Source organism: Scyliorhinus torazame, chromosome 3 (assembly GCF_047496885.1).
Source record: "Scyliorhinus torazame isolate Kashiwa2021f chromosome 3, sScyTor2.1, whole genome shotgun sequence".
NCBI classification, from domain to species: domain Eukaryota; kingdom Metazoa; phylum Chordata; class Chondrichthyes; order Carcharhiniformes; family Scyliorhinidae; genus Scyliorhinus; species Scyliorhinus torazame.
Genome location: NC_092709.1, coordinates 216,995,957 through 217,017,359, shown reverse-complemented (window position 1 = coordinate 217,017,359; position 21,403 = coordinate 216,995,957). Strand labels below are relative to the sequence as shown.

The window sequence follows — 21,403 nt, the reverse complement described above, 5'->3', positions numbered from 1 at the left end:
GAAGAAGGCCGGCAGCGGCCAAGGTACTTAAGGGGTTTATGGACCAAATGGGGGGAGTGGATCCATGGCGATTTCTTAGACCTAGGGTTAGGGAGTTTTCCTTCTTCTCCCATGTTCATAAAGTGTACTCCCGGATAGATTTTTTTGTTTTGGGAAGGTCGCTGATCTCTAGGGTGGAAGAAACTGAGTACTCAGCCATAGCGGTTTTGGATCATGCCCCACATTGGGTGGACCTGGAAGTAGGTGAGGACAAGGAACAGAGAACACTCTGGCGATTAGATGTGGGACTGATGGCGGATGAGGGAGTGTGTGCAAGAGTGCGGGGGTGTATTGAGAGATACCTGGAGGTCAATGATGACGGCGAGGTCCCTGTGGGAGTGGTCTGGGAAGCATTAAAAGCGGTGGTCAGAGGAGAGCTGATCTCAATTGGGGCCCACAAAAGGAAAACAGAGGTCAAGGAAAGGGAAAGATTACTGGGGGAGATTTTAAGGGTGGATAGGGAATTTGCAGAGACCCCGGAGGAGGAGTTGTACAGGGAGAGGAGACGACTCCAGACGGAGTTTGACCTTCTGACCACCAGAAAGGCGGAGGTACTGTGGAGGAAGGCACGGGGAGGAGGTATGAATATGGGGAAAAGGCTAGTTGCCTGTTGGCGCACCAATTGCGAAAGAGGGCAGCAGCGAGGGAGATAGGAGGAATTAGAGACGAAAGGGGAGACACGGTGCGAAGGGCAGGAAAGATAAATGAGGTGTTCAAGACCTTCTATGAGGAACTGTATAGGTCTCAACCCCCAGAGGGCGAGGAGGGGATGAGGCAGTTCCTGGACCAATTGAGGTTCCCGGAAGTGGAGGAGCAGGAGGTGGCAGGCCTGGGGGCACCGATTGACGTGGACGAGGTTATTAAGGGACTGGGAACCAGGGAAGGCCCCGGGGCCAGATGGGTTCCCGGTGGAATATTACAGAAAATATGTGGACTTGTTGGCCCCGTTAATGGCGAGGACGTTCAATGAGGCCAGGGAAGGGGGGACTCTACCCTCGACGATGTCGGAGGCGACGATATCGCTAATTTTGAAGAGGGACAAAGATCCGTTGCAGTGCGGGTCCTATAGACCTATTGAACGTGGACGCCAAATTGCTGGCAAAGGTACTGGCATCGAGGATAGAGGACTGTGTCCCGGGGGTGGTGCACGAAGACCAGACAGGGTTCGTAAAAGGGAGACAACTGAATGTTAACGTGCGACGACTTAGGGGTGATAATGATGCCCCCAGTGGAGGGGGAGGCAGAGATAGTGGCGGCAATGGACGCAGAGAAGGCATTTGATAGGGTGGAGTGGGAGTATTTATGGGAAGTGTTAAGGAGGTTTGGGTTTGGGAATGGGTTTATTAGCTGGGTTAGACTTCTTTATGGGGCACCAACGGCAAGCGTAGTTACAGGTCGACATAGATCGGCGTATTTCCGATTATATAGGGGAACAAGGCAGGGATGCCCGCTGTCTCCATTGTTTGCGTTGGCACTTGAACCTCTGGCCATGGCGTTGAGAGACTCCAGGAAATGGAGAGGGGTGATTAGAGGGGGAGAAGAACACCGAGTCTCGTTATACGCAGATGACCTATTGTTATACGTGTCGGACCCAGCAGGGGGGATGATAGAGGTTATGAGAATTTTGAGGAGGTTCGGGGAATTCTCGGGGTATAGGCTAAACATGGGGAAGAGTGAATTATTTGTGATACATCCAGGGGACCAGAGTAGAGAGATAGAAGGCTTACCACTAAGGAAAGTGGAAAGAAACTTCCGATACCTGGGGATTCAGATCGCTAGGAGCTGGGGAACCTTGCACAGACTTAATCTGACACGGCTGGTAGAACAAATGGAGGAGGACTTCAAGAGGTGGGACATGCAGCCTCTGTCGCTGGCGGGCAGGGTGCTGGCAATTAAGATGATGGTCCTCCCGAGGTTCTTATTTGTTTTTCAATGTCTCCCTATATTAATCACCAGGACCTTTTTTAATAAAATAGATAGGAGCATCACGAGCTTCGTGTGGGCAGGGAAAGTTCTGAGAGTAAGGAGGGGGTTCCTTCAGCGTAGTAGGGACAGAGGAGGACTGGCACTACCGAACTTGGGTGATTACTATTGGGCCGCCAATGTGGCAATGATACGTAGATGGATGATGGAGGGTGAGGGAGCGGCGTGGAAAAGACTGGAGAGAAAGTCCTGTAAAGGGACGAGTTTAGAGGCGCTGGTGACGGCGCCGCTACCGTTCTCACCTAAAAAGTATACCACGAACCCGGTGGTGGCGGCAACACTGAACATATGGGGACAGTGGAGGCGACAGAGAGGGGTGCGGGGAGCCCTGGTGGGGTCCCCTATCAGGAACAACCATTGGTTCGCCCCAGGAAGAATGGATGGAGGATTTCAGAGCTGGTACCAGTCGGGAATTAGGAAGGTGGGAGATTTATTTATAGATGGGACTTTTGCGAGTTTGGGAGCATTGGAGGAAAAGTATAAGTTGCCCCGGGGAAATTTTTTGAGATATATGCAGGTGAGGGCGTTTACTAGACAACAGGTGCGGGAATTTCCGTTGCTCCCGACACAGGGGATACAGGACAGGGTGCTTTCAGGGGCGTGGGTCGGAGAGGGCAAGGTGTCAGAGATTTACAAAGAGATGAGGGAAGAGGGGGCGGAGTCGGTGGGTGAACTAAAGGGAAAGTGGGAAGAAGAATTAGGGGAGGACATAGAGGAGGGTATGTGGGCGGATGCCCTAAGCAGGGTAAATTCCTCTTCTTCATGCGCCAGGCTTAGCCTGATTCAATTTAAGGTGCTACATAGAGCACACATAACGGGGGCAAGATTGAGCAGGTTCTTTGGAGTGGAGGACAAATGCGGGAGGTGTGGCGGGAGCCCAGCAAACCACGCACATATGTTTTGGGCGTGCCCGGCACTGGAAGGGTATTGGAAGGGAGTGACGGGAGTGATTTCGCACGTGGTGAAGGCCCGGGTCAAACCAGGCTGGGGGTTAGCTCTATTTGGAGTTGCGGGAGTGCAGGAGGCGAAAGAGGCCGATGTTGTGGCCTTTGCGTCCCTAGTAGCCCGGCGCAGGATCCTACTCGTGGAAGGAGGCAAAACCCCCCGGACTGGAGGCCTGGGTAAATGATATGGCGGGGTTTATTAAACTGGAGCAGATAAAGTTTGCCCTGAGAGGATCGGCTCAAGGGTTCACCAGGCGGTGGCAGCCATTTCTCGACTACCTAGGGGGACGTTAGAGGGGAGATAGATGACCAGCAGCAGCAGCCCAGGGGGAAGGGGAGGGGGGTTTAGTTTAGTTGAGGTCAATGGATAATGGGGTTTTGTTACCTGTGTATTGTTAAAAATTTCTGCTTTGTTATTGTTTTGTTTGCTCTGTAAGAGGGAAAAATGTTGTTTAGAAAAAATTTTCAATAAAATATATTTAAAAAAAAAGATTGCCGATCATCTTTTACAGTAGTTACCACCAATACTGGAGGTAGGTGAATTTTAGTTGAGGACAATTTAAGTTCTTTTTTAAAACCAGACCAGGTATTTGTACCACAGTTCCATCTCTTTGGTGTTTTCTACATATAAAATGCGTAAATTACATTTCCCAGAAGGTAATGGATATATTGAAAAGTTTGCCACAGTTGTTCAGCTGCTCATATCTCAATATTAACAGCATTTTTCACGTTCAGTTTTCAACATTAGTGTACGATTTGCAAATGTGGGGTAATTATATAGAGTGAGGTGGTTTAAAACAAATATACATTGACGTTATTTTTCCATTGTTACTACAGTATATTAGAAATACAGGAAGCTAATTTAATAACAGAATAAAGCATTATACAGTTTGGTAACTCTTTTATTACACTCCTGTATTATCTTGATATACTACGAAGTGTAATATGTGTTACTCAAACCTTGGTTACTGATGAGGTGTTCTGAATCTCGAAGAAGACTTGAACTCGTCCAGTAGTAACAAAAGGTTTATTGAGTATAACAATAATTGCATGAGTTCTTTACTTTAACATTGATACTAGTGATAAGGTTAACAAGATCTAACTAGAGTAACTATATGTAACTCCATTAACCATCTGAACTAATCTGATATCCTGTCCTTGTCACAGACCATCCAAAAGAGAGGGAAATAGACCCAATGTGGTTTCTTTTGTACCCCTGTTGGTCCGGACCTCTAGTGATCATGTGGTGTTACTGATTATACATTAACCCCTTATGTACAAGCACATACAGAGGTCACTACAGTAACTAGTTACCCAATGTTACAAGAAAATGCACACAAATTCTTTAAAGTACAACTGATTAGATTCAATCAGTTTGGCATCACAGATATATTATTTCGATGCGTTTATGAGTGAAGTAATTTAATCCTTAATATCATAATTACAGCTAAACATAAATTATAAAAATAAATCTCTACTGATAAATGTAAGTGGTTCAAATATTCAATTAGTTTTCAAAAGACATTTTCCAAGTTTACCAGCAAATGAAGCCATTTTGTTAATTGCATTAGCCTCTCTGACATGACTCCTGAAGACATTGACTCTACTGAGAGACAATATCACTGGAACAATGATACAAAAACAGCCATTCTTTGTGGAACCCAGTTCTGGAAATACCAAGTTCATCAGCTTCCGTGGAAAGAAGGCAGAAATTACACCCAAAACTCAAAATGCCTTTGCTCTTAGCCAGTGCTGACAAGTCTGCTGTATATTGATAGCATTTTTTTCAGATTTTCAGCAATTGTTTTATCTCAGGCCATTATATCACAGAGGCCAGAACTTCATTCGCAGGCTTTTTGACAAAATGGATGTCACAGCTAATGGGCTGCTGTTGATAGGACTTAACTAAGGATCTGCAACTCATGCTAATTTTTCTCTGCCAGACTTGGCTACTATGTCCAATTGTAGAAGTGGCTCTACAAATGATATCAGTCCTGCTACCTCCAGTTGTGAATGGTGGTGGTAAACAATTAACTGGATGAAAAGGCTCTATAAATTGCTGCTGTCTTCAGCTAAGTGTCAAGTGGATGATCTAACTTGGCCTCCTCTTCAGGTCTTGAGGATCACAGTTGCCAGTCTAGCCAATTTGATTCACTCCACGTGATGTCAAGAAATGGCTGAAGGCACTGCATACTGCAAAGGCTATGGGCCCTGACAACATTCTGGCTGTAGCACTGAAAGCTTGTGCTTCAGAACTAACTGCATCCCCAGTCAAGGTGTTCAAGTACAGCTACAACACTGGGATCCACCTGGCAATGTGGCAAATTACTCCAGTATGTCCTGTCTGCAAACAGCAGGGCAAATCTAACCTGGCCATTACTGCCCCATCAGCAGTAATGTGATGAAAGAGTTGTTGACCGGGCTATTAAGTCTGTGGGAAGAATTCCAGTATTTTGAGAACAAATGGCAAAATGAAGAGAAAAAGTGAAAGTGGCAAAAAGAACAGGCCATGACCTGAACTGATAGCACATGACCAGATGTCTCACATAACAACGGATGGCCTATGAGTCATGAAGCCTGCAGATCTTTCATCAGCCATAGAATCCCTACAGTGCAGAAGAATGCCCATTTCTATCTGCCAGGGCCACTCAGCTTCTAACCTCAATACATCCTTGGCCCAGGCATGGACAAAAGAGATGAACTGCAGAGGTGAGAATGACTGCCCTTGACATCAAGGCAATATTTGACTGGCATCAAGGAGCTCTGGCAAAATTGAAATTGGGGGAACAATCTATTGGTTGGAGTCATACCTAGCACAAAGGAAGATGATTTGTGGTTGTTGGAAGTCAATCATCTCACTCCCAGGACATCACTGCAGGAATTCCCAGGGTAGTGTCCTAGGCCAACCATCTTTAGCTACTTCATCAATGACCTTTCCTCCATCAAGGTCAGAAGTAGGAATGATTGCAAAATGTTCAGTACCATTCGCAACTCCTCAGACATTAAAGTAGTCCATGTCCATAAGCAGTAAGATCTGGACAACATTCAGGCTTGGGCTGATAAATGGCAAGTAACATTCAAGATACACAAGTGGCAGGCAATGACTATCTTCAACAAGAAACAATCTAACCACTTCCTCTTGACACTCCATGGCATTTCTATTAATATTCTGGGGAATTATTGACTAGCACTGCCGTGGACCAGTCATACTGTGGCTACAAGAGCAGGTCAGAGGCTAGGAATTCTGTGGCAAGTACCTTACCTCCTGACTCCCCAAGGCCTGTCTCCTATTTCCACAACAAAAGTCAGGATGGAATACTCTCAACTTGCCTGGATGCGTGCAATTCCAACAAGTTCGACACAATCCAGTGCAAAACATCCTGCTTGACTGGGAGCTCATCCACCACCTTAATTATTCACTCCCTCCACCACCAACGCACAGTGGCAGCAGTGTGTACCATCTACAAGATGCACTGCCGCAACTCACCAAGGCTCTTTCAACAGTACCTTCTAAACTCACAACCACTACCATCTTGAAGGACACAGGCAGCAGATGAATGGGAACATCACCACCTGCAAGTTCCCCATCCTAACTTGGAAATATATCTCTTCCTTCACTGTTGCTAGGTCCAAATCCTGGAATTTCCTTCCTAACAGCACTGTGGGTGTACCTATACCACATGGATTGCAACGGTTCAAGGCAGTGGCTCACCACCTCCATCTCAAGAGCAATTGGGGATAGGCAATAGATATTGGCAAATCGAACGATGCCCACATCCCCATAACGAACCAGAACAAAACTCAGCACAGGCCGGGATTGATAGTGAAACCTCAATTTGATTTACAGTTACAGGTATCAGGGTTGGCTCAGTGTCATCAGTAGGTCAACAGGTCGTAGGGTCCAGCCCCAATCCAAAGACTTCAACATATAACCTAGGCTGACATTTTGGTGGTGATAAAGGAAGCTGCACTGTCAGATGCTGGGTGATTATAACTGAAAGTTCGTGGGTGCTGAATGAGTTAAAATCTCACCTCCTGTGTTTGGCATGCGATGTTAAACTGAGGCCTTCACAGCTCCTAAAAGATCCCTTAGCACTACGCAAAAAAAGGGCACTTTACTGTGTGCAAATTGGCTATCACAGTTCCCTCCACTTCAAAAATACTTCATTCACTATAAAATGATTTGAGACATCCTGATGCCATGAAACATGTCATAAATATAAACCGTTTTCTGTTTTCTTCCTTTCCATTTCACTTCTGTTTGTACCTCCCGACAGCACACCTTTTCCTTCTATCAGGAGAACCTATACCATTGATTTCTTGCCATTAATATCCCTCAACTATTGACTGGAGCACCTTTTACAGGTGATGAATCTGGTCCAACCAGATATTATTTCCATAACCAATGAACTACTTTGTGACAGTGTCTTGATGAACACACCATATTAGGGAATGTTTTAGCCTCAACAAAGGTTTAGATCATACTTTGGTTAGGAATTGTGCATCCCCATTGGTTTCTATGTGATGCCATCTCATTATAGGATTTCCAAACCAAAATTGAAAACGGATTGATAAATTCTTCCCTTCCCAAAAATGTTGTTCTCTCCTGACGGTGCCAGCTCATGTTGGTTTCTGATCCCATGAGTGGAGCATGTGAGAAGTGTAGAGCCAGCAGATTGTGGCGAGATCTCTGAGAAGTACACTGACACAGCTGAAATTTCTGCCACCAATGTTAGCTCTCCACTTAGATTTGAAGATATTCATAACAAAGTCACTTGGTTTTGCAGTTAGGAGATGGGGATAGTTGTGAAAATTATAACATAGCTGAACAAATAAACCATTTCCCAATCCTTTCAGGAGCTTTTAACAATTTTGATCTAAAAGGTAAGTATTTTTGAAACTATGCATATATATTTGTGCATTTGACTATATTTTCATCTATTCACAAAAACACTTTTATACAGAATCCATTAAAAAATATTCCCAGCCAGGCTATAAAAGAAAACCATGTTACCCTTTGGGAATCAGGATGGAGATATATACAGAACATTCTCAAAAAGAGCTAAGGAGGCAAATAGTCTTCGACATGGCAGGTTGTACATGGTCTGTGGAACAAGTGATAGGCAAAAAACATTCTTAAATTTCACTGTTTAATGTTTTTCTTCTTACAAACATATCTATTCTTTTTTTTGCATCTTAGGCTTTGAAAACATTACCGCAAAGATGCAAAGAAATGTACTGATGAATTTTACCACAGTATCTGCCAGACCTTTTGTAACTCATCAGTGATCGCCCTCATGTTGCAATGATTACCTTCGCTGCACAGTAATCTGGTGAAATGGGTTATCAGTTTGCTGTAGCACCTGCCCTATTTTTACATTCTGGGTGGGTCATCTGCTCAGTCAACTTACTTTGTAGTTTGAAGAGCTCTATATCATTGCAGTGACATCATGGGTAGTGGCCAAGTCCCCCTTAATTACTGAAGATAAAATAATTTTTACTGACAAAAAGATGCAAAAAATACTTTTGATTGGGCAGTAACAATTCAAAGTAATATTATTTTTAGTTCGTCTTTGGCTCTGAATTGCAATTGGGAATGTGTTCACTGATGGATTACAAAATAAAATAAAGTCAGCAGATTTTATAGAAGTATTTGTTCAATTATTTTTGAATCTCTTGTTAATCAAAAACAGTTCTTATTCCTCAATATTATTTGCTATGTTCCAGTTTAGTGGACAGGCAGGCAAACCTATTCTTTACCTAATGCCAATACCATCTGCTGAACTCAGAGGTTTAACCTAAAGCCTGAAATTAATCGTTTAAACATTTTGTCCTTCTTGTTCCAGTAGCTGTTCCTCGTTTCCACTTTTCTTGATGGCATGTCTGAGACTGGGAACTTATTATGTTGAGTATCAGCACCCTGCCACTTGCTCATGTCGGAAAATTAGTTCTCAGTTGCAGAGCAAAATTAAAATAAATCAATGTTTTCATACATACAGTTAATTATTTTCATTCAAAGATTAGAATTATCAAGGACCCTTTGGTCAACATTTGCCTAATCAAGTTGTTTCATCCAATAAAATTTGATATTCAATAATTTTGTGTGCTATCTTCTTGAAGTAGATCTATTAATTTAATTCACCAAAATATTCTCAAAGAATATCACTCTAATTAAGCAGTATTATGAATGAGTTGTATTTTTATAAACCGTATCTTAAGGCTTCAGCAATTTGATCAAATGAATAAACTAATCAGGATTAATTTGGGAAAGAAAAGGGACAATTTGTACCTTTCCTTCCAGCATATTTTGTGTTTCAGCACAATGAGCAGTGAGAACAGTACATTTATTATGAGCAGCAGATTCTATTATGAAAATATCTTTTCTAAGTCTTGCCAATATTAACTGATCACCAGTTGAGGACAAGTGAATATTGTGAAATAGATAAAGGTTAATGTCATTCAAAAGATTTGAGCTGGCAGGCTCCTTTAAGTTCACTATATGTAAATATGTATACATGGTGGTTTTGTTGCCCTTGTAATTAAAATAAACAATAGATAACAGTTTTGATTAAAAGTTAACTGCTGCTTCCTCAGTTGGTTTTATTTGCCCACAGCGCACTTCAAAATTGTGCCCCTTCAGTAATAACTCTACTGAAACTTAGGCATCCAAATTAGGTTAAGAAACTATACCTCGAAGGAACAAGACTATGATTGGGAACAAAACAAAGTGTTAGCTGATTCCATCGATTCAGCAATTAAACATGGGATATCCATCACCTGAATAAAAACCCTTAACACGATTCATCATGAAAGTAACTTTTGCTCGTGGTGTGGGGAGTAAAGAGGTGGCTTCAGAACAGCACCCATCCCCCACCACGATACATTCCAGCCAAAATTCATACAGGCTTCAAAACAGTTGATCTGCAAACTCCTGCATCATAGGTGATATTTTACTAAGCACTTGAAACAGAATAGGAATGACTGATTGTTTTGCAAACTGGAGAAAGGCATACCCTGGGGTTCCCCATGGGTCAGTACTAGGATCACTGCTTTTCATGACATATATTAATGACCTAGACTTAGGGTGACGGCACAATTTCAAAACTTTTCAGATGGCACAAAACTCAGAAATAGTATTAACTGTGAGGGGGATAGTGATAGACTCCAATAGGACCCAGTGGAAATGGTGGTCACATGATGAAACTTAATGGAGAGAAGTGCAAAGTGATACATATTTGTCTGAAGAACCGGAGAGGAAACATAAAGGATAAAATTCTAAAGGGTGTGCAGGAGCAGAGAGACCAGGAGTATACATGCACAAAGCATTGAAGGTGGCAGGGCAGGTTAAGAAAGTGGTTGAAAAGGCATACTGGGCTTTATGAACATAGGCATAGAGTGCAAAAACAAGGAACAAAGAACAATACAGCATAGGAACCTATGATTAACCTTTATGAAACACATGTTTTGCCTCAAATTGTGTCCAATTTTGGACACCGCACTTTGGGAAGGATGTGAAGGCTTTAGAGAGGATGCAAAAAAGATTTATGAGAACGATTCCAGGGATAAGGTGCTGCAGTGATGTGGAATGATTTGAGAAGTTGTGGTTCTCCCTGGAGACGGAATTGAGAAGTGTTCGAAATTGTGACGGGTACATGTAGAAAATTTAAATAGAAGCTGTTCCCATTAGGTTATGAACCAGAGGCCAATGATTTAAGATGATTGATAAAAACACCTAATGATGACAGGGGGAAACCTTTTTACACAGTGAGTGGATAGGATCTGGATTACACTGTCTGAGAGCGTGGTGGAAGCAGACTCAATTATGGCTTTCATAAAGGAATTGTCTAAGCATCTAAAGAGAAAGAACAACAGGGAAAGAGCAGGGGAGTGCAACTATTTGAATTATTCTTGCAACGAGCTGATGTACATGATTTTGAATGGCCTCTTTCTGTGCTGCTACCATTTTATGATTGGTGTTGAGAATCACAAACTCATCACTACATGATGGCAAGGGGTTCATTGTTTTTTCTAGAATGTTCCTTCAAGTGAAGATGACAATGAGTTAAACAAAAATACAGCACCACTGAAATAGATAGAAACATCCCTTTTAAGGACTTGTCAGCATTAAATCTTTTGTTAATTCACAGTAAATGGCTTGCTTTATAGGTTTTGAAGTTTAGAATCATGAATGGTTATCACATTTTCAGATAAACCTGAAACACTCGTGTGTGATCTGAACCCTTTTGTCCTAAAAAGATGGACTAAGATTTAGTGGTTACAAACTAACATTTGCAGTTAAATGTATCAAAGGCCAACATTTTTTAGAATAGTTTAGATTTAGGGTGATATTTTCCAGAGTTTGCTGAGTTTAGTGAAAGAAGAAAATGCACATTTCTCCTCTCCCCTTTTTTGTTTCTAAAGCCAACTGCCTCGGAGGTTTCTCTTTTCGATTTAGTTTTTTAAAAAGTGAATGCTAAAAAGAAAGTCCGCAAGTGATTTAATTCTGCAGAGCAGGCTTGAGAAGGCTATATGGCCGACTCTTACTTCTATTTCGTATGTTCTCATATCTCACATTCTGAATTCATGCAATAGCACCCACCGAAAATTAAATAATTTGGAATTATAGAAAATCTTAAGGACAGTGATAATCTCTGTCTTGCACTGCCAAATGGTTTACAAAAAAAATCACTTTCTTTTGCTGCTGTTCAGAAAAACAACTTGCCTCCCAGTAGACAGTCTTCTCATGGCAGAGATACTACTGTTTTGGGAAAATATTATTTAGCTTTTCACTCAACATTATTTTGAATAGACTAAATCAATCATGGTACCACCGCATGTGATATTGAGGTACTTGCAGCTAATCAGCAAACATCCAGTTCCTCTATAAGCAATTTAAGGTGATCTGCTGCAAAACGCTCTTTTGTTAGTACAATTTGTCTATTAAGAGTTTTACTAAATTCTGAGACCAAAGTCAATACAACTTCATTGCTCCTGATAACACAAACATGTCTCATGTGGCAAACTGGCATGTTACATTGCCCTTTAAAGCGAACATTCACTTGTCTTTTCATGCAGAATAAACTGGTCAAGCTCAGTTGCCATTTCATTGTCGTCCATTCCTTCTAAATTCTTTATGTTCTCAGTTTCTTTGTGCACTGATTCATCATCGTGGTGCCCTTCCAAACTATGTCTGATGCCATAACCAAAATAGATTACGAATCCTTTAAACAGAAAAAACTAATAAATGGAGCAGGAAATGTGAAAGTACAGTTATTGTTCAACAGGGTTATTTACATTACAGCATACAGGGAAATTTGACTAAAATTTCAAGAAGATTGAAATATTTTCTGAAGTTTTCTTAATGAAAGTCAAAATTCAGGAAAAATTATAAATATTCTGCATTCACTGTCGCTATAAAATGCTGGATTTTGATAGGGAAAAGAATATTTGAAGATAGTTTTAGGTAAGGTTGTCTTTCAGTAAAGCCACTCCTTCCATCCTTTAGTCATGTTTAGTGAACATTCTTTAAGTAGTTAGTTGTAACACAGGTTCATGTGAATAAATACACCACTGGGAAGCTTAGACAGAAAGCAACCGAATCTCCGCAAGACTGGAAAAACTGTTTTGCTTAACTAACATCATTATTGAACCTTTCCAATCTATTAAAGTCTTAGAACCTCGGGCTGGATTCTCCATTTTTGGGACTATATCTGATGTCAAAAGGCCACAGATTCCCCATTTTGCTGGGGGCTAGCAGGCAGCTATCATAGAGCTCGCAGCTCTAGATGCCGATACGGCCCCCCGCACTCCCAGGTCAGAGGCCACGGATGGGCACGGCGACGGCCTCCAGCGGCTGCGCCGTGCTCCATGGAGGACTCAGCCCATGGACCAGAACCGCCTAAATAGTGCCCCGCATCGGCTGCTTGCCCGCCCCGGACCGCCCGCACACATAGCCCACAGTCCCGAATGAAACCCCACCTGCCCTCCGATTGACCCTCCCCCGACTGTGGTGGCCCTGTACCGAGTCTGCGGCCGCCACACGAGGTTCCCGAATGGCAGGACAATGTTAGATCCATACCGTCGGGGGACATCCGGTGGCTCTCCTCCCGTGCACCCGAAAAACAGCCACGTTTCAACATAATTCGTCAAAAAGACGCAGCAATCCATTCCCCAACCTTAATAGGACAGAGGAAGGAATAAAGTGAGGTATTACAAGCAAAAATGCCCAAAGGAAACCAAGCTAGAGGCAGAACAGACACAGGAGTAGAAGGGGCCAGGGGCGACCACACTCAGACGAGCCAACCGGCTCATGAGGAGGCGCAGCGCAAGTTTTGCCGAAACAAACAGAGCAGGACAGACAAGAACAAATCCCTCCTGCATCAGGGGGGAACTGGAAGGCTTCCTTCACCAAGGCGCTGAGGGAGCACCAGCAGGAAATAAAGGCGGAGGTAAAAGCAGATATTGAGGCCGAGGTGAAGGCAGCGGTGGCTGAGACACTGGCTCAAATACAGCTCGCCCTGAGCAGAGCAGAGAAGAGACTAGAAGCCCAGGAGGCGACCACCAAAGAGTTGGAAAAGGCCGTAACCGACCAGAGCGATCGGATCGTGGCACTGGAGAAGGAGGTGGCGAGGTTGGTTACGACGAAGTGCAAAGTGGAAGATCAAGAGAACTGCTCGAAAAGGCAAAACTTGCGAATTGTGGGCGTATCAAAGGCAGGGACCCCACGGTATACATGGTCGAGATGCTGGGCAACTTAGGGGGGGAGGGAGACATTCTCCAGCCCACCAGAAATGGACAGGCCACACCGGTCGGTGCACCCGAAACCTAAAGCAGGGGGGCAACCGAGGGCAGTAATAGCCAAACTGCACCGGTACCAGGACCGTGAAAGAATCCTGGGCTGGGTCAGACAGGCCAAGAACTGCTGCTGGGAAGGACACAGTATTAGGATATACCAGGACACAGGGCAGACCTGGCCAGGAAACAGGCTGAGTTCAATAGGGCAAAACCAACCCTGTACAAGAACGGCGTCCGCTTTGGTATGCTGCACCCAGCGAAGCTCTGGATCACACACCAAGGCAAAGAACATTTCTTCACAGCCCCCGCCGAGGCAAACAAATTTTGGTGAGGAGTGCGGGTTGGAACAGCAACAGCAGGGGAAGCAATAATGGGCCCCTGGCACGGAGCAACAGCACACCGATGAGCCGACAAGGCGGAGATGCGAGGAAGCACCTCGCCCCCACCCCCCACAAAACACACCCTGAACGACAAATGGCAAACCACGACCCGAGGGACCGCTTCGCGTGGCAAATCGTGACCTTGTACAAAAGAACAAACACGGCGGAGAAAGGAGAGCGAAGTGGCAAGTGAGAGGAGTGCTGGGTAAGACGGGGAAAGAACAGGCAATAACTACAGAGAGTAGGCGAGGGAGAAGCCAGACAGTAACTCCCGGGAGGGGGGGTCACCACACTAACAGGAAAGCTAGTGCCGGGGGTATGCAGCAGAGCAGGGCCGCGGCGCTGGCCCAGCTGGGATGGCGTTGCCAGGCCGGGGAACACACAACAAGGACAGGGGAGCAAATGAGGATAGGAGCTGGGGAAAGGGGGACAAAAGAGGGGAACACGGGAGGTGGGAGATAGGGGGGGAGGGGAAGGTAGGGATCGGGGGGGGGGGGGGCACAGGGAGGGGGGGAAAAAACGACTAGACCGAGAGCATTAACAAGGCCACGAAGGGCCACAACCAGGGGCCCGGAGCAAAGAAGCATTGCAAGCAACTACCCAGCACGGTCTCTGGGTGAAGGGAGACCCCGGAGTGCAGGGGCCTAGCCACGTGGCGGACGCATAGTGGGCAGCCACGTTGGGTGCCCCCTGGACAAAGGGAAACCCCGGAGCACAGGGATCCGAGTGCATGGGGAGAGCAGTGACAGTGGCCATCTTGGATGTCCCCCTAACAAAGAAGAAACACCTGAGTGCAGGAGCGCGTCCACCAGATAAGTGTGGTTAATCCCACAGCAATGGGAGGACAGAAGCCCTCCACCAGGATAGTCACCTGGAACGTAAGGGGACTCAACGGCCCAGTGAAAAGATCCAGAGTCTTCACCCACCTAAGAAATATGAAAGCCGACATAGTCTTCCTCCAAGAGACATACCTGACAGAGCAGGACCGACTGCGGGTAAGAAAGGGCTGGGTGGGGCAGACCTACCATTCCTGTTACGGGACGAGAGCCAGGGGGGTGGCAATACTGATCAACAAGAGAACAATGTTTAAGGCGACCCAGGGAATGTCATGGTCAGCGGAGCCCTGGATAGGGCATCGGCAGTACTCGTTAACGCGTATACTCCCAACTGGGACGACACAAAATTCATTAAAAAGACCATGGCGAAATCCCTGACACAGTGAAGCACCAACTGATCATTGGTGGGGGAGGCGCGGGGGGACTTTAACTGTGTACAGGACCCAAGGACAGACAGATCAAACCCCAAAACAGAGAAGACCTCAAACATGGCTCAAACTCTGTCGTTTTATGGAGCAGATGGGGGCGGTGGACCCTTGGAGGTTCACCCACCCAGGCAGAAGGAGTTCTCCTTCTTCTCCCCAGTACACAACATTTATACCAGGATTGACATCTTTGTGGTGAGGAAAGCGGTGCTTCCAGGGCTGGTCAAAATGGAGTACTCCGCAATTGTATTCTCCGACCACGCTCCACATTATATGGATGTGAGGTTGGAGACGGGCAGGGCCCAACGCCCCACATGGAGTTTGGACACTGCCCTATTGGCCGACAAGGCTTTCAGCGAAAGGGTATCACAGGCCATAGCGAAATACACGGAATATGCGGAGAACAACCAAAACGGTCTCACCCTCTATGTTCTGGGAAGTGCTAAAGGCTGTGATTAGAGGGGAAATTATTGCCTTCAATGCGCGAAGAGTTAGGGAGGAAAGGACGGCTAGGCAGCAGCTGGTCGACTCCATACTGGAGGTAGACCGTAAATACTCCGAGGCTCCGACCGTAGAGCTCCTAGCCAAGAGGAAAAAGCTACAAATAAACTTTGACCTGCTCTCCACAAGGAAGGCAGTGCACCAACTCCGCCAGGCACGGGGGACCCTATACGAACACGGAGACAAAGCCAGCCGCCTGCTGGCACACCAGCTGAGAAAGCAGGCAGCCACCAGAGAGATCGCACAGATCAGAGACAACAGAGGAACATTAGAAACAGACCCAGAAAAGGTCAACAAAACCTTTGAGGCCTTTTGCTGAGAGCTGTACTCCTCGGAACCCCCAACAGAGGAATTGGGGATGAAACGGTTCCACGACGGACTGGACATGCCAGTTGTAGGGGAGGACAGAAAACGGGGCTTGGAAGCACCACTAGAACTGGGAGAGATCATGGAGAGCATTAGCTCCATGCAGGCGGGGAAGGCATCGGGACCTGACGGGTTCCCGGCGGACTTCTACAAAATATTTGCAACAGCACTGGCCCTGTACCTGCGGGAGATGTCCACAGACCCGCTGGCTAGGGGCACACTGCCACCCACACTAGCACAAGCCCCAATTTGCTAATACCTGTGGCCATTTAAAATGGCTACCCGCAAAGGATCCCACCTTCCGCTGTAGGAACTCAAACTGGAAGGAGAGCAGAGGAAATGACAACGGCCATGACGAACACAGCAACAGCGGGTAAGAAAGTACAGGAGGAAGAAAGGACAAACAGCCGAAGCAGAGTTAATGCACAACAACAGCGAAAACCGACCAGGAGATGCAAGCAACATCGGAGCGCCACCCAGGCGCTACCCATTACTGGTATTGTAAGTACTCTCTTTGTTTAAAAAAAACACGGAAGAATACACAAGACATGTGTACAGGTATACTGCAATTGTCTCTCCAGTACCTCGGTGTAGATATCCTTCCCCAGTTTTTACCTCCTCACACCTTGCTTTTCTTTACTATTTACGTGATTTTGCTAATTATATAGCGTTGTTGTTTTTATCGTGTTTGTATTATCTTCTCATTTCTTTTTCTCTTCTCTGTGTACACCTGTAAACACACTGGCCGGGATTCTCCGACCTGGCGACGAATCCCCAGAGGGGCTTCCCCATTCTCCGGCCCCGATTCTCGGGCGCCCGTGGGATTCCAGCCGCGCCGGTCGGGGCCCGTTGACAGCGCCCCCCCCACCGGCAATTCCCCGGGTCCCGATGGGCCGAGTGGCTGACAAGTTTGGCCGAGTCCCGCCGGTGTGGGTTACTCAGGTCCCACAGCCTGCGTGGGATGTCCTGGAAGGGGGGGGGGGGGGGTGCGAAAGGATCTGACCCCGGGAGGGGGGGGGGGGGCAATCGCGGTCTACCGATCGGCGGGCGGGCTGGTTCCGTGGGGGCCTATTTTACTCCCCGCGGGACCCTGGAGGGCTCCGCCATATTGCCCTGGGGCTGGCGCTGAGAAGGGAACCCCCGCCCATGCGCGGAAATACGCCGGCCGCAGCGGCAAGCACAAAAATACACCGGCCGTTCTGCGCATGCGTGGAATCATGCCGGCCGTTCCACGCATGCGCGAACTCGAGCGGGCCGTTCCACGCCGGCTGGAACTGCGGGGACCACTCCGGTGCCAACCTAGCCCCCTAAGAAGGGGAGCATTCCCCATTATTGGGGACCATTGACGTCGGAGTGCTTGGCGCCGCTTTTCACGCCAGCGTAGGGCATAGCCCCATTATTGGAGAATCCCGCCCACTATGTTCGAAAAACACAATAAAAAACATTTATATTAAAAAAAGGAACCACGCCGTCGGGAATTCGGCCGGTCGGGGACGGAGAATAGCGGGGCGGGCCTCAGGCATGGCCTGATGCGGTGGATAATTAGCGTGGAGTACGGGGAGCAGAATAGCGAAACTGGTGCCGGTCTTGATTTTTTGCGGAAAACACGATTTTGGGGTGCGGAGAATGCAGCCCATCTCAGTTAATATGTATCTTCTTGTGCCTGAATGTATTTGGGTAAATTATGCAGTTGCAAGCTATAACCAGAAGATGGCATCACTACATGCAATTCACACTGGTCAATTGAAACACACTAGTTCTTGGATTTTATCTTCAGCAAGTCCGGCAACCTCCTCTACCATTGCACTTGTCAAGCCAGATTATGGTCACTCTCACCAGTCTATGATGACTTTGATTCCTCTCTCTGCTGAATTTCTCCCCAGAACTATCCTCTTTACTTCTCGGTCAGTCCTCTTCTGCACCTGTCTTTTTATTTTCCTTTCTCTTGCCCCTTTTAGTGGGAGGTTGTGTGTGGTATCAAGGAAAGGAGTCACCAATGGCAGCAGGCTGTCTTTGGGTTTGGGAGGGAAAATGTGGACCTCAGTGGCTCCTATTCCATCTCTCTGGCTTGAAAGCGCCTTCCGACTAACCATTCCTCTTTAAGGGGTTGGATTACGAGGAGAGGTTGAGTAGACTGGGACTGTACTCATTGGAATTTAGAAGGATGAGGGGGGATCTTATAGAAACATATAAAATTATGAAGGGAATAGGTAGGATAGATGCGGGCAGGTTGTTTCCACTGGCGGGTGAAAGCAGAACTAGGGGCATAGCCTCAAAATAAGGGGAAGTAGATTTAGGACTGAGTTTCGGAGGAACTTCTTCACCCAAAGGGTTGTGAATCTATGGAATTCCTTGCCCAGTGAAGCAGTAGAGGCTCCTTCAATAAATGTTTTCAAGATGAAGATAGTTTTTTGAAGAATAAAGGGATTCGGGGATATGGTGTTCGGGCTGGAAAGTGGAGCTGAGTCCACAAAAGATCAGCCATGATCTCATTGAATGGTGGAGCAGGCTCGAGGGCCCAGATGGCCTACTCCTGCTTCTAGTTCTTATGTTCTTAATCAACCCCTGCCTCGTACTCTATGAACTACCCACTAAATCCTTGAAATGTCTTTTCCTTAATACTCCATCTACTTCCTCCATAGGATCCTTGAACCAAAATCAGTTTTCTTCCTACTTCTCCTCCCATCTCATTGTTCCCTGGTTCCCTGTTCACTTTCAGAATTTGATTTTTTTAAATAAAAATAGTTTGAATGAGGAGTATTAATTCTGTATCTGTTGGATGTTAGTTGTATTCAGGTGGTGGGTATTAATTGCAGACTTTGTGCTCATACAATAGGAGCAGATTGAAAGAGGAGTTGAGTTTTTGGTTGGAGATGCACAATATGCAATATGTGTCCAAATAAGAGCTTGTAAAGACTAGGTTCCAGTGTTCTAATGTTCACTGCCTGCCTATCCAAGTTCTTACCTGGTGTTTGTCTGTTTTCGCACATAAAACTGATGGCCATTCCTAGGTTGATACCCTGACTGTGGACCTAATTAGATACTGGTCATTGTCCAGTATCTCACCCAAGTGTTCACTGTTCATGAGTAACCTTTGACATGTGCTGGCAGATTATCGGTTTGTGGTAAACATTGCAACTGATCCTGAGCTTTCTTCAGCTGGCACGTCGAGTGGCACAGTGACTAACCAGGAATTTCAGGGCTGTGAAGCCTAACGTGGGATTGGGAATTTCAAATATTTTAAATGAACTAAGAAAATTATATCACTGTTGCTTACCCACAGCCATCCAGGCAGCAAATCGAATCCAAGTGCTCCCGCTCAACTGTATCATCAGGTAGATATTGACCAAGATGCTGACAATAGGCAGAAATGGTAACAGTGGCACCTAAAATATATTAACAAGGTTAATGTTAACTTTATATAGAAGGTATGTGCTGTAATGGTAATGTCACTAGACTAGTAATCTTGCTTGCTGCCTGTATCTTTCTCCCACGCTAGTGAAATTTGGGGCGCCACAAACGAAGGTGGAAATCCTAGAATCGAGTCCTTCCACCATTTTGAAATGTCAGCAGAGTCTCCCTGATTCTGCGATAATCTGACCCATCTTCTCACTATCAGGTTATCTCTCAGCATTTTCCTTTTTTTAGAGCAACGAGCCCGGCCTGATAGGTATAACCTCTTGGTTCTGGTATAACCCATTCATATCCTTTTGACTCCTTCTCTGGTGCTTCTACATCCCTTTTATAATATGGAGACCAGAAATGAGCACTGTGTGGTTTAACCAAAATTCTATACAAGTTTTTTTTTAAATTAAATATTTGATTGAAAATTTTTGGTCAACCAACACAGTACATTGTGCATCCTTTACACAATATTATAACAACACAAATAACAATGACCTATTTTATAAACAAAAAATGAATAAATAATAAATAACAAAAATGAAAACTAGCCCTAATTGGCAACTGCCTTGTCACAAGTAACACTCTCCAAAAATATAATTTAACAGTCCAATATATAATTATCTGTAGCAACGACCTATACATACTATACAGTATATATTAACAACCCTGAGAGTCCTTCTGGTTCCTCCTCCCCCCCCCCCCCCCCCCCCCCCGATCCTGGGCTGCTGCTGCTGCCTTCTTTTTCCCATTCCGTCTATCTTTCTGCGAGGTATTCGACGAACGGTTGCCACCGCCTGGTGAACCCTTGAGCCGACCCCCTTAGGACGAACTTAATCCGCTCTAGCTTTATAAACCCCGCCATGTCATTTATCCAGGTCTCCACACCCGGGGGCTTGGCTTCTTTCCACATTAGCAATATCCTGCGTCGGGCTACTAGGGACGCAAAGGCCAAAACATCGGCCTCTCTCGCCTCCTGCACTCCCGGCTCTTGTGCAACCCCAAATATAGCCAACCCCCAGCTTGGTTCGACCCGGACTCCTACTACTTTTGAAAGCACCTTTGTCACCCCCATCCAAAACCCCTGTAGTGCCGGGCATGACCAAAACATATGGGTGATTCGCTGGGCTTCTCGAGCACCTCGCACACCTATCCTCCACCCCAAAAAATTTACTGAGCCGTGCTCCAGTCATATGTGCCCTGTGTAATACCTTAAACTGAATCAGGCTTAGCCTGGCACACGAGGACGACGAGTTTACCCTGCTTAGGGCATCTGCCCACAGCCCCTCCTCGATCTCCTCCCCCAGCTCTTCTTCCCATTTCCCTTTTAGTTCATCTACCATAGTCTCCCCTTCGTCCCTCATTTCCCTATATATATCTGACACCTTACCATTCCCCACCCATGTCTTTGAGATCACTCTGTCCTGCACCTCTTGTGTCGGGAGCTGCGGGAATTCCCTCACCTGTTGCCTCGCAAAAGCCCTCAGTTGCATATACCTGAATGCATTCCCTTGGGACAACCCATATTTCTCGGTCAGCGCTCCCAGACTCGCGAACTTCCCATCCACAAACAGATCTTTCAGTTGCGTTATTCCTGCTCTTTGCCACATTCCATATCCCCCATCCATTCCCCCCGGGGCAAACCTATGGTTGTTTCTTATCGGGGACCCCCCCAAGGCTCCAGTCTTTCCCCTATGCCGTCTCCACTGTCCCCAAATCTTCAGTGTAGCCAC

General features: G+C 45.9%; 1 protein-coding gene across 3 annotated transcripts in view; it reads right to left on the bottom strand.

Moving 5' to 3' along the window:
* Positions 1-3,979: 3,979 nt before the first annotated feature.
* Positions 3,980-21,403, bottom strand: part of slc7a2 (solute carrier family 7 member 2) — a 240,689-nt gene continuing 223,265 nt past the window's right edge. For all 3 annotated transcript variants that reach the window (XM_072496865.1, XM_072496868.1, XM_072496866.1), the window contains exons 11-12: positions 19,546-19,654; positions 3,980-12,187 (exon numbers count right to left, since the gene is read on the bottom strand). In XM_072496865.1, coding sequence (XP_072352966.1) covers positions 12,009-12,187; positions 19,546-19,654 — 288 coding nt within the window. In that variant the 3' untranslated portion in view covers positions 3,980-12,008. The remainder of the gene's footprint in view (positions 12,188-19,545; positions 19,655-21,403) is intronic.